This window comes from Coturnix japonica, chromosome 8 (assembly GCF_054131305.1).
Source record: "Coturnix japonica strain WE chromosome 8, WE-NBRP24, whole genome shotgun sequence".
Taxonomy (NCBI): Eukaryota; Metazoa; Chordata; class Aves; order Galliformes; family Phasianidae; genus Coturnix; species Coturnix japonica.
The window spans coordinates 33162019-33175160 of record NC_140670.1 but is presented as its reverse complement, the minus strand read 5'-3'; the positions used below and the strand labels follow the sequence as shown (position 1 = coordinate 33175160).

Genomic DNA, 13142 nt, shown 5'->3' with positions numbered 1-13142 from the left:
TTCCGGGCCGGCCCCGGGGGGGAGGCCTACTGGGTGGCTTCCCCTGTCATGGGCATAGGTAAATCTAAGTAACCCGTGACACCCCCCAATAAGAAAACATTCCAAGTTTCTACCTTGGCTTCCATGCCTCCCATTCCCACTCGAGATTTGGTTCCAAATGTCACAGATTGTTGGTCTCCTGGGTAGAATATGTCAATGAGCTTCGCGTCGTCAGATCCTGGAGGGCTGTCAAAGAGTCCTGAAGTAAATATTTAAAGAAAAGAAGAAAAAAAGAGAAAAAAATACACCTTGAAATACACTGTTGAGACTGAAAAGCTGTGTTGCACTTAACGGGATTTAAAACTTCCCCTGAACCCTCTGCATGGAAAGCATGAAACAACATATAGAACCAAGAAGCAGTTTTACCAAAATCATAGCTAATAAGGGGAAGAGAAAAACCCAGCTGCCAAATAGCAGTGCACAAGATTTGAGGCAGGTGTTCCAGTGAGCTCAGAGAGAAAGCGAGAGGAACATTTTACAGCTGTTTATGTTCAGCATTGGGGCTTACAAACATCAGCACACAGCTGAGCAGGCATGGGACAGCCTGGCTGTCAAAGGCAGGAACTGAGGACATCAGAAAACCCGAGCCTAAATTGCTTTGACTACTTTAAAAAATTTGGAAAGCTGGATTGGAAGGGACCGAGGAAGATGGGAGTGCATCTGCCTGACCACCCCAGGACATCAAGTTTAAGCTTGTTAAAGGTCATTATCCTTAGATTAGACCCTTAGGGTGGCACCAGCCACCTCTCCAGTAATCCTCTTCCAGTGCTTAACCATCACCACAGGAAGGAATCTGTCCCAGATATCAAGTTGGAGCCTGATGTAAGAATGACACAGAGCTGCACCACACCTCTCCCATTTTCCACGATTAGAAAACTGTAGAGAGCAACGAGGTCACCTCTCAGCCTTCTTTCCTCCAAGCCAGGTAAATGAAGTGTCCTCAGCCGCCCTTTAGGCAGTGTGCCTTACGGTTCTTCTACCAACTCTGCTGCCCTCCTCTGGAGGCTTTCAAGCAAGCAGCGGCTCCTCGTGGCTCCTTGTAGTAACTTGGTGTCATTTCCCAGTATCCCTCAAGTTGCTGCCTTTCTGCTGGCTGATGCAGACCAGACACCAGCCCTAACTCAGTGGTGGCTGTTCTAAGTTACCATCTCTGCACCAGAGAGGACGCACCTCCTTGTACTCCCAGATGCTGCTGTCTCTGCAGTTACCCCTGGAGCTCAGCAGTGCATTGGGCTGGGCCAGCCTCCCACAGTTGGCCTGCTGTCACCTGTCGTTCATTGGAAAGGGCAGCCCTGGGCACCCCCTACAGACCAAAGGCTGGGCGGCTGCATGAACTGACTGCAGCTCCAGCTGGGCGGCTGCACTTGTCCTGCTGGACGTCAGAAGAACAGGAGCAGAGGACATGGGTTTGTTTAGTGATCGCTGTCGGCAGACTTAAACAATAACATAAAGGAACTGCTCACAAACCTTCCACGTCCGAGAGAACAATAAGGAGATCAGTCTTCATCTCAACAGCCAGACGTGCCGCCAAACTGTCATTATCCTTCACGCTAATCACCTGCAACGGACAGGCAGGGAACAAGGACACTGAGCTGTGTGACACCCGGCTCCAGCACATGAATGCGAGCCACCTCAGCACTATCTCAGTCCTTCACACCCAGTGAAACCACTCAGAAGCTGACTTTGGGCACAAAAGCAAGCAGCCTTATATGGAAGGCAGGAAAGCAGGAAAGCAGCATGCAGGTGACCGACGCTCGGATCACAACACACGTTCTCCACACCGACATGCAGTGAAAGGACAAGCAGTACTAACAGGCCCTTGTTTAAGCACAGCGCTTAATTAGACGAGCTGCAAAAGGGAACTCCAGCCTCAACTACTCCATGTGAGCCCAACGGGGCACGCTCATCTCCCACAGCTCCACAGGGTCACACAGCTCAGCACAGTTCTCTGCCCCCACTGTCCACGTTTCTAACTTGCTACGTTTCTCTGCTCCAGGCGGTCGTGATTACAGTGTTAGTAGTAAGTACTGTTAGTGCTCTCCCATCCACAAGTTCCGCCCCCTGCAATACTTTACCCACATTTACCCCCTGCAGATCACTGTTCGGTTCTGGAGGTGGAACAACAGCGTCATTAGTGTTAATTATAGGGACAATGTTCATTCTTAAAAGCTCATGTAGCGTTCCATTTAAGTTCCGACGCTTCTGTTCATCATGGAAATCCAGATTGGTGACTAAAATCTAAGAGCAAGAGAAAGACTCACTTATTTAGTCCATCACTTCTTCTGGCAAAAACATAAAACATACAGAGGCTGCTCCGGAAGTAATGCCTCTTATTTTATTCCGGTGGTCCACAAAGTCAGAGGCAGATGTTGGCGAGACAGCAGTAGAGGTTGAACTTTCCCATTAATATCCCATTCAGTTCAGTTGCCACGCCACAGATGGCAGCAGAAAGGCAGTCTGACAAAGTGGCATCCAACATGGAAGCACACATGAAACAAAGACATGGGGCAGAACTCCTCCATGCAGACAAAACGGCATCTATCAGCACTCACTGACTCAACGTTTACGGGAACCAGAGAGTGGATGTCAGCGCAGCAGGGCAATGGGAGCTGCGTGAAGGACAAGCAGCCCTGTGCGTGGCCATGCACAACTGTCACCTCCACTGGTGCAGGTATTTACATGCACAGCATGCAGGCTCTCCTTCACCACTGGTAAAAATGCACAACTAACAGTGGAGACTACATGGAAAAACAGCATTTTGCAGCTGAGAATCTGCTCTATCAAATACTGGCATTGTGCTTGTTGTATCTGTTGTAGTTTCCATGGAAATAAATAAGAAGCATTATTCTTGGAGCAACCTACATACAACCAACACCATAACAGATCAGCCAAGCCCTTTGGGTCACCAAATGATAACACAAGCCACATTTAAAGGATAAAGAATGCCAGTGAGAAATATTCTTGCCCTCTAGGCCTGCACCAACCTCACGGCTGTCCCTTGGGCGATGATAGTTTTACATCCTCCTTAAGCTGTGGTGCCCAGAGCTGCATGTGGCACTTAAGGGGAGATCACACAGGAGCAGAGCAGGGCAGCACAATCCCTCCCCTTGTCCAGCCAGCAACGTGATGCTTCGTGCAGCCCATGGCACGCTGCTAACTCAGCTTTCTGCCAACCAGAATCCCCCCAATCCCCTTCTGCAGGGCTGCTCTGCAGCCTCTCATCCCCAGCTCTGTAGATGAATCAAGGGCTGTCCAGTCCCAGGTGCAGAATTCAGCCATAGCTCTTGTTCAGTGTTGGCAGATGGTGACAGCCCAGACTTCTGCTCTGTTCATATCTCTCTGCAAGGCCTCTCCATCCCTTCATAACTCAGTGCCATCTGCTAATTTACTGCATACACATTTGAGTGCCGCACCCAGAGCATTCCCAACAGCAGTGCAGAGAACTGGCCCCAAAACAAAGCCCCGCAGAACATCACAGCTGATTGGCCACCAGCCCAAACTAATTCCTTTCACTGTAGTTCTTTAAGTCCTACCCGTCAGTCAACTGCTCACCCACTGTGCTACATGCTAACAGCAACACCACAAAACCATGACACTTGCTGAGCTGCACGCTGAACATTTTGTCCAGAAAGGCACTGAGAAATAATATCAAAACCTCTGGTGAAACCCCACAGTGTCTCAGCTTGGTCGACCAGGTAGGTAACCTTGTCATAAAAGAAAGTCACGTGTGATGAACATAACTTCCGCCTCGTGAGCCCACACTGACTGTGACCAACCACTGCCAGGAACGATTCTGCGGCTGAGTGAAGCAGCAGGTAAGGCTGGGAGAGAAGATGTCCCTTACCTGAGCTGCACAGATGCTGTACTGCGTGAACATGGCTTCGTACAGAGCCATCAGGCCGCTCTGGCCAGCGGCTGCACAGGCTCGGGCCTCCAAGACGGGAATAGCCTACAAGGAGGAGCACAGCTGTCAGGCAGTGGCTCACGCAGGTTCCAAGCGGCACCCAGAGAGGAGCGGGATGTTGGCAGTCACTCACCATATCCTTCAGCTGACTCTGGCCTGAATGGAGCGCCTGCCTCACACTCTGGGAAAGCAGGATCTCATGGCGCAGCCGCTGCTTCCCAAACGCTACAGCACCGCTGGTGACAATCATCATCTCCCGGCCCTGGTTTTGCAGCACAGACACCTGTCAGCACAGAGAACAACAACTGGGATGCAGAGGCAGATGGCTGCCAGCCTGGCAGGACGGGGCTCTGCCCATGTCCCACGCTCACTCCTTCTTGCTGCCGTAAGAGTTATGCTTATCGACAGCCATCCTCAAAGACAATCCTGCTCAGTTTCCCGACCACTCAGGAACCATGTAAAAGACCGCATGCAATCCATAACTTCTGCTACTCCTCCCCCCCACCCCCCAGTGCCATTTGTAATGACAGACTCAGGACTGATGCCTCACAATACGTATCATGTGGTTTACACAACTCCTGGACCTCTAATTCCATTGCTACTGATAGCAAAAGACAAGATACAGAAAAGTCATGAGGCATCAACTGTTCCTTCCACCAACTCACTTACCACCATCCACCCTCATGGTTGTTATTATACAGTAATTTCATATTCAAGGAACAAAACTGTTAACTCCTGAAACACGGCTTGTTACGGCTTCATGCAGAAAAGCACCCAGCTGCTTCCACAGCTCTGCAGCCAAAGGACATGCATGAATGTAACCTATTACATGAACTGCTCAGAGAAGACACGCCTAAATCCCCCGCAGTGCCCATCTGGTGTTGCAGAACCCGTCCATCAGTTGAGCCCCCCGGCTTTTCCCACAAGCGCTGAGGTCACGAGTGAGGTCACAAGCTTCTCTTGGAGGGAATCTGCGAGTGCCCAGGTACTCGGGAAGGGGCTGCTCCTCCTACAAACTTCATACATGTTGTCTTCCCACAAGACCCACACAGTGCCCGAGTCGTGTTTTATTTCCTGCATTCAGAACTGCACAGAAAAGTTTCTTCCGTGCTGAGCCAGACAGGATGGAGTTAAATTTCCTCACAAGAACCCATACGGAGCTGTTAGGGATTCAGGGACCAGAAGCACTGATAACGCACCATTTGCTATTGCTGAACAGTGCCTGCACAAAATCACGGCTCTGCTCTTCCCTGCTCTGCCCCGTGCAGCGGGAGCCTCACGGTGATGGAGAAATTCAGTGCCGACACCACTGGGTCCAGGAGATCTCCCACATTGCCTCACATCGCGCTCGCAGTAAAAAGGGATCACCAAGGAGGAGGAGCAGGAGCAGGGGAGGAAGGAAGCTGTCTTCACAAGTGGCCACATCTATGGAGTGGTTTGGAGTTGGCCTGCCCGTGGGAGGCAGTGAGCAACTTCCTTTGCATCGCATATTTCTTTTACCCTTTCCTTCACTTCTTAAATTACCTTTACTTCAACCCACGTGTTTTCTTGCTTCTGCCTTCAGTACTTTCTTACCAGTCCCACCAGTGCTGGGTGCTTGAAGAGGGAGGCAGGAAGCATCTGTGCAGCTGCTCAGTTACCGTCCAGCATCACCTCATCATGCTGAGTTACACTATAAGCACCTTCTATGCCACCAGAGCGCAGGGGAACCTGCTCTGTCATTTTTTCCTGTGTTATCCTCTGCTACCCCACAGTGACCAAATAGCTGAAGTTCAAATCACCATTCCACTTCAGCCACAAATCTACCTGCTCCACAATGGACACCACAAAACTACCTGCTCCACAATGGATGCCAGCCTCCCGAGGGCCAAGCCGCACTCATCGCCCCTGGTCACAACAGCACTGCCCAGCTTCACCACGATGCGCTTGGCATGCTTCAGCTCACTGCGGTGCGCAAACGATTTGCCGTGCGTGCGGCTGAGGGGCACAGTGATAAATGGGATGTTGCTCCAACAGCGGATGGATTCATTCCTCAGACTCCGAGAATGGCGAGGGAGATCTGCAGTTAAAGAAAGAAAACAAGATCCACCTTTAAATGTTTATCTTGGACTCCCAAGTCCCTTAGGCCTTGTAATACTTCTTCCCTTCCCGAGGCTCACAGCACAGAACCGTTAATAACAGGGAATAGAAGCCAGCTTTGAAGACATTGAAATAAAGAGTGAACGAATGGTTTTCTAGCAGTACTAACTATCCCTAAGGTATACAAAGCAATATCCGATGTGTTGGAGCCTCAACTCTGGGAACAGTAAAACCAGGTCTGAATGACAGCAGTCCAACTCAGAGCAGAAGTACAGGTGCTGGCTTTAAGAACGCTCTCCCTTGACTCATCAGATACAGCTAAAGAGCTTTCCTGCATACAATACAGCAGAAAACTGGACTACTAGGAAAGAAAAGAAACAGCTTTAACCAATGCTGTAAGAGAGATGAGATACTCTGTCGTGTCGCCAAGCTGGAGGCAGCAGAAGGGGGATGATGAACACACAGCCTGCAAGGCACCCGCCTCCAGAATGAACAGGCATTGCAAGGAGCGGAGACAGTCACAGCGTTACTCAGGTAAGGCAGAACACACGCAAGGCTTGCACCTCATTTCAGACGATGAACAAGGGAATATTCCTCAGCAAGATCTTTGTTCATGAAAAGCTTACAAAGGATTGTAAAGCCAGTCAGCCCACTATCAGCACAGCAGATGAAACAGAATAGGATCTATTAAGGTACACATGGCAAGCAATAGTCTGAATCCTTTCTAATTGATAAAGATGTTGATCCAAACAGGTAAAAACAAGTCCCAAACCAAAGAGGGCATAAAGGCAGATGACAAGCACTTCCAGTACGCTTCATACAGGGCTGCGCAGAGCCACACTTAATTGCGACTGAAGAAGCAATGGTGGAGATGCTCTTCAGTCAAAGCACACACAGAGGCAGAAGGAGCCCAGCAAGCAATGTCACTTTAAGAGTAGTTTTTGAACCCACGTTGCCTTATCGACTATCCAGTTTTTCGCACATCATGATTCAAGAAACGCATCAAACCAGGTCAGTTTTTAGGTAAGCAGCGCTGCAGTAAAGAAGGGGGAGAACAACTCCAACATTATTATGGAGAGAAACAGCCGCGGACCCCATGTCCCAGGAATAAAAGTGCACCTGAGCAAAGATGGCACAAACTCAACCTCAACCAAAATCGCATCTTAAGATGCAGATACTTCTCTAAGTAAACAGAAAACTCGATCTTATGCCACGGACAGATCTCATCTGATCTTATTTAATTTATTCAGTCTCTTAGTTTTAGTGTTCTGTGACAGCGTAACAGGTTCCTTTATAACCTTAGGAGTGATCTGGACATTCCTCCTGCTGCTGCAAGGCAGGAATTTATGCAGCGCTGCAGAAAAGAGAAGGCTGGCATTTAACATCTTACTTAATGAACCTGTTTTGTTTGGTTCACATATGGGAGCTTAAATGATTGATCAGAACTGACTGTTATGTTACAAAGAATGATACCACCTCTCCGCTCTTTCATACAAAGCAGAAATTAGAATTTAGAGATTACTGTTGTTTCACAGTTTCATGAAGGAATACTTGCAAATGTAAATAAACCTGCAGCACGTGGGGAACAAAAGTGCAGCTGTTCCTCCAGCCTCACACACAGCAGTGCAGCACCCGCCTGTCCCACACGGTGCCAACAGGAAGCAGAAACGATCTGAGTGCTCTCAGGTCTCTCAAGGCTTAAAGGCTTCTGTGAAGGCTGCTGCTCAGGGACAACCAGGATCCAAGAACACCACACAGAAAAGGAAGGAAAAGGTCAGGAGATCGAGAGCAAACTGGGAGCCTGGCCTGCATTTAACTGAGTTCTCATTGCTACCCTAGCTCTATTACTACACTAACCCTTCTTTTTTGGTTATTTTGTACAACGGTGAGACATGAGAGCAGCTCTGATGTACACAGACAACATTTCTAAAGAAGCAAATCCATTACTTTGCTTCACGTGAAATCAGGCAGAAACCAGCATGGCCACCCACCCCCATCTGGGACCAACAGCTTCCAGGCACTCCAGTTTCTGCACCCAGCAGCCCCTGCCAACAGTCCCACTTCCTCACTAAGAAAGGGAAGCAAAGCCCGTGGCACCGCAAATCCTTTCAAGCAATCCGCATGAGGCTTCCAGCACAGAAGGGAAGAGGCAGCAGCTCTAAATACATGGGAGCCAAACAGGACTGCCACGGTGAGAGTGCAGAAAGACCATTAAGGAGAATCCCCATCCTTCCTCAGAATGGAGGTGATGAAGTCGCTAAAGCTGCTCAAATACTAACCAAGAGTTTTCCCAGTGTGAACTACAACAGTTTTACTGACTTGGAGAAATGCAGTGCGTTTCAGCAGACGACAAATGCAGAAGCCAGCAGAGCCATAGGCTTAAAAAAGCCTCAATTTTGTGATTCAGTCATCCTTATAAATGCCCCCAGAGCAATGGGAAATGGAAATCCTGCATGCACGGGACACAAATGTTTGCATTTTTACCCCACAGAATCTTTCTTGATCCAGCAGCCAATCTAGCCCTGCCTTCTCTCTCTATCAAACCCTAATCAAATAGAGATTGAGTGGCTCTCTCAAGTTGGGTTCCTGTAACAGAACAGGGAATGACAATGAAGTTGTTATATTTCTAACCACTACCCGCAGAGTGTTCACGTATTTATACTCTGATTTCCTGCAAGTACCCTTTTATTTTTCAATAACCCAAATAAGTGATAGCTTCAGACCCTGCAGCGTGTGCCTTATCCAAGAAATCTGTGGACTGGAAACGTGGATGGGGCAACAGGCATCACTAGACCATACTTTCCAAGCAGGCATGGGGTAGAAACAAAGACCTTTAAAAGAGAAGTGCTTTTACTGGCATTCTTTGCTTGAAAGGTGAGAATGCAAAACGGCCCTTCTCAGGCACTCAGCTGAGTACTGCCGAGTTAAGGAAGAAAGTCACAGAGAAGCATAGCCTCGATGGCCGCTCACTGCAGTTGGAAAGCTCTGAATGGCGTTAATGAGGGGATTTCCCTATCAGCATGAGACGAGATGGACTGAGCTGAGCTCCATGCCAGGAAGGCTTCCCCTCATACGTACAGAAGCGGGAAGCGGCTGCGACGGCTCGAGGTGGAAACATGAGGCAGCCGCTGGGGGCGCGGAGCAGAGGGTTCAGGGCAGCCTGGCACCACATCGGGAGACGCCTTCTGCAAGACACGGCTATCTGCAAGTCAACAGGAAGGTGTGGGGAAACGGGTTAAACATTGGCCATTTCCACCTGCCTTTCCCTCCCATCCATCCATCCTGCCTTCCCAGCCCATCCATCCATCCAGAGGCCTTCTTTTTCCTCTACAGCCTTAATGCCATTTCCCCGTGCAAGAAACAGCCCACCCTCCTCACTCATACCACGGCTTAGGGAACCTGAGGGCTCCTCTTCCGTCCCTGCTGGAAGAAGATTATTATTAAAGATGAAGAACAAAACAGAGTTCCCAAGAATGGCCAAGAACATAAAGGACTCTGGGTGAACCACACGCAACAGAGACAAGCTGTAACTTCATCCCTGGAGAAGCCTGGAGGAGAAAGCTGGAGCAGGTTGGATCATGCGTACAAACCACAGCAAAACATCAGCTGTACTTCTCCACGGCCCCATCCAACGTATGAGGGCTGCTTTGAGAGCAGCGCCACATGTTTGATTCCTTGGCCCACGGCATCGGGTGGCTGCTAGCAGAGGCTGCACCTCCCCACCAGCCCCACATCAGACTTCCTGCCATGCAGCAGATGGGCTTGCTGACAGAACAGCACCTGACACGAGACTGCTCACAAACCAGGATGTGGAACTGGAGCCCCCATGCGGAAAGAACCGCGCCATCAAAACACACTTCTGGGTGCAGAATGCCCATGGAGCACAGCCCGTGGACACTGAATGCCGATGGAACACAGCCGTGGGCGCCGTCATGCAGAGGCAGCGCTGCTGCAGCACGGCAGCGGGCAGCCCCGCGCGGCAGGTTTTACAGGTGCTGCACTCGGGATCCTCTTCACTGCTGGTGAAAACATGTCGCTGATGGCGGTGGCTGCACTAAGAAACAGCCTGTTCCCAGCTACAAAACACCACCAGACACAACGGCTTAGCGCTCTCCGCAGCTGCTGCAATTTCCACGGAGACCTACAGGAGGTGGCGCTGCTCCAGATTGCACTACCTACAAATACAGAACCGCAGAACAGCAGAACTGCCCAAGTTGGAGGGGATCCACGAGACAGATCGAGCCCAGCTCCACACAGGGCTGCCCAAAACACAACCTGTATTTCTAAGAGCTCCCAGACGGCGAGACATTAACCCTGACTGTCAGTAAGGACATCAGTTCTAAGATATTTGGCTTTAGTTTCCCTTGACTGAACTTCAAAGCACTCTGAGCTCCTGTAACCCTAAAGCCACCTGAGCAAACGAGGGGTACAGGACCAGCCATTTCCTATAACCAGTGTTCCTGAAGTGCTGCAGCTGCAGCACTACGAAGAAAACAAAGCAGATGAACAGGAGTGCAGTTCTCCCGGATGGTGCTCACACCGTTAATCACCTCTTTCCCCCTCTAGAAAGTTTTTCTTCCTCTTCTTGCTTTCAACCGAATAACATTCCAAAAGCTGCACTGAGAGCTTTGAAGGGCAGAAAACAGCTCAAAGTAAGCACATGGGAACTCTCACACATACCTGGACAGATACGATGCCTGGCAGTTCTGGCCAACACGTGTATTACCACTATGAACATCTGAAGTTGCTTAATTACCCCACATCAGCATATTGCCATTGCGCTTCCTTACAGTCCTCACCAAATTACACACATCTATGCAGAACAGATCAGGCACCTGCAGGTAATGACTCTCCTATTCTGACTGGTAAAGATCACATAGCTCAGCATTTAAACTGCATTAACCTACCCTGCCCCTCCAGTTCTGTATTTCACCTGAAAAAGCAGCCCTAATCATCATGAGGATGAGGCAGGAAAAGGATTCGGGGCTGACGATGGAGCTGAACAAGCAGCCAAAGTCTGCTTCTGATGAGGAGGTTTACAGGAGCTGCTGTAGGCCACCAGCCTATTTACTGCCTGAGGACCTGAGATGCCCTCTGTCCCTTCGGCGTTTCAGGTGCACACTGTGGGTGGGGGACAGAATTCCCATCGCCCACGTGTCCCACAATTGACTTCCACCCCAAAGCCCACGTGGCACCCACTGTCAGACATCACCTTCCCTCAGGCTCTTTATTTTGCCTCCAGGGGATGCTTACAGAACAAGAGGCCTTCAAAGGACAAAGCCAGGTATCAGAAAGGAGGTATGTGACGTAGGAATGATGCTGCCAGGATCTCCAGCCGGACCACAGGGAGCTCATAGAATTGTTTGGACTGAGAAGGACCCTGAAGATCATCAAGTCCAACCAGCATCCCACACCACCAAGTTCACCATTAGGCCAAGCCCCTAAGCAGCGCATCCACTCAGCTCTTACACCTCTGGCAATGGTGACTCCTCCAGCACCTGGACAGGCCGCTCCACCCTTACCTGCCCATTCCTCCAGTCACAGAGCTCCTCCCAGTATCAGCCTCAACCTCGCACGGCACAATGGGGTGTTTCCTCACCACAAACCCCCTTCGGGCAGCTCTGCAGAGCGACAGAGTCCCCCGTGAGCCCCTGTTCTGCAGACCAGTGTCATGGTTTAATAATTTTGTAATTTTGCTATCAGTATTCCACATCATAACATCATATAAAGCATGAATAATTTTACTGAATCTGCAACTTATAGAAGAAGACTACATCTCCCAGAGAACAACACGATAGGTCACGGGACCTGGACTCTATATTAACTTGGTCGCAGAACAGACTGACGTCTTTCGAGTTCTGGCGTTCAGGGGAGTGTGTGGGAGCCTTTGTCGTTCGCCTAGATTTCACAGTAGGCCTCTCGGTTATGGGACTCATTCTCTCTCCTATTTTGCTCAATTTGTTAGCTCAATTTTCAATTATATTGTATTATATTGTGTTATCCTGTATTTCGATATAGTATTTAGTAAATAAGTGTGCCTCCTTAGATCGTTGCCGCTGTTTTCTTTTCCTAATTAACTTTTTCCTTTTCGGCCTAGGGCCCCTCCGGGGCCCATGGCCCCTGTCACAGACGCAGGAGGATTTTTCGTTCAAACCGTGACAACCGGCCACCCCAGTTCCCCAGTGCCACAGATCAGGTCAGTTCTCCCACCTTGCTGAGTCAGGGGTTCAGACCTCACTTAACCCTCGCTCTCCACCCCACCCTCCTCTCCAGAACTTTCATACCTGTAAGGGCTCTGCTCTGCAGTAACAAACCACAAAGCCCAAAAGATATTGGGAATTACTAAAAAGCCAAAATTCTGCCTCATTAGGGGCAGGGGGCAGACGACAGGTAGATGACAGACAGATGGGACAGACAACAGGTGACACCAATAAAAACAAGTGCAAAATGCACTATTTAGGGCCAAGAGTCCGGCATCGACCCCAGACCTTGTCATTACTAAGAAAGCCTCCAGCAAAGCCGTCTCCAAAGCTCCTGTAAGGAATGCCATCCTCACATGGCAGCTTCCAGCAGGGCCACGGCACCCTGATACTCCACAGCAGAACACCTCGCTCCTGGACAGCTTCCACGGAGCCATGGCTTCCAAGAGAGACATTGGGCAGCACACTGCACCCAGCCGTGAACCCAGCCAGCTCCCCAGGCAATGTGAGCTGCAATGGAGGGCTCAGACCCTCAACCCTCTGTCCTGCACAACAACTAATGAAATTGAAATGTACATGTTTCCTCCCAAAGAACTGACCTCCCATAGGAGCTACGCAGCACTACACATAGGCAACAACTCAGAACAAGCTCCCAGCAAAGACACAATTTCAACAAAGTGAGACTTCATAGAACACAACACAACCCCTGTGCCATTCAAGGCTCGGCGTTATTGACTTTGTAGGTTAACAAACCTGCTTCAAACTCGTTTGAGAAAAGAAACTCCCTAAGGAAGTTGTCAGCACAGCCCAAAGCCCAGCGGGCGCCTTACCAGGGGAATCCACAGGGACAGGAATGAAGGGATGCTTTACACAAACTGCCTTTACAGCAGGACACCTACAGCCCCACGTCCACAACATCC

At 49.8% G+C, this 13142-nt stretch overlaps 1 protein-coding gene across 25 annotated transcripts in view; it reads right to left on the bottom strand.

Moving 5' to 3' along the window:
• The window catches only part of ALDH18A1 (aldehyde dehydrogenase 18 family member A1), a 46297-nt gene that overhangs the window by 15935 nt on the left and 17220 nt on the right, over window positions 1-13142 (bottom strand). For 11 of the 25 annotated variants that reach the window (XM_015867571.3, XM_085554901.1, XM_085554899.1 and 8 more), the window contains 7 exons: window positions 9101-9224; window positions 5779-6002; window positions 4077-4226; window positions 3884-3988; window positions 2119-2277; window positions 1507-1597; window positions 114-238 (listed from right to left, as the gene is read on the bottom strand). In XM_015867571.3, coding sequence (XP_015723057.2) covers window positions 114-238; window positions 1507-1597; window positions 2119-2277; window positions 3884-3988; window positions 4077-4226; window positions 5779-6002; window positions 9101-9194 — 948 coding nt within the window. In that variant the 5' untranslated portion in view covers window positions 9195-9224. Of the gene's footprint in view, window positions 1-113; window positions 239-1506; window positions 1598-2118; window positions 2278-3883; window positions 3989-4076; window positions 4227-5778; window positions 6003-9100; window positions 10099-10443; window positions 13033-13142 lie in introns of those variants that run through there. The other 14 variants (XM_085554897.1, XM_085554909.1, XM_085554911.1 and 11 more) reach the window with 5 other exon arrangements.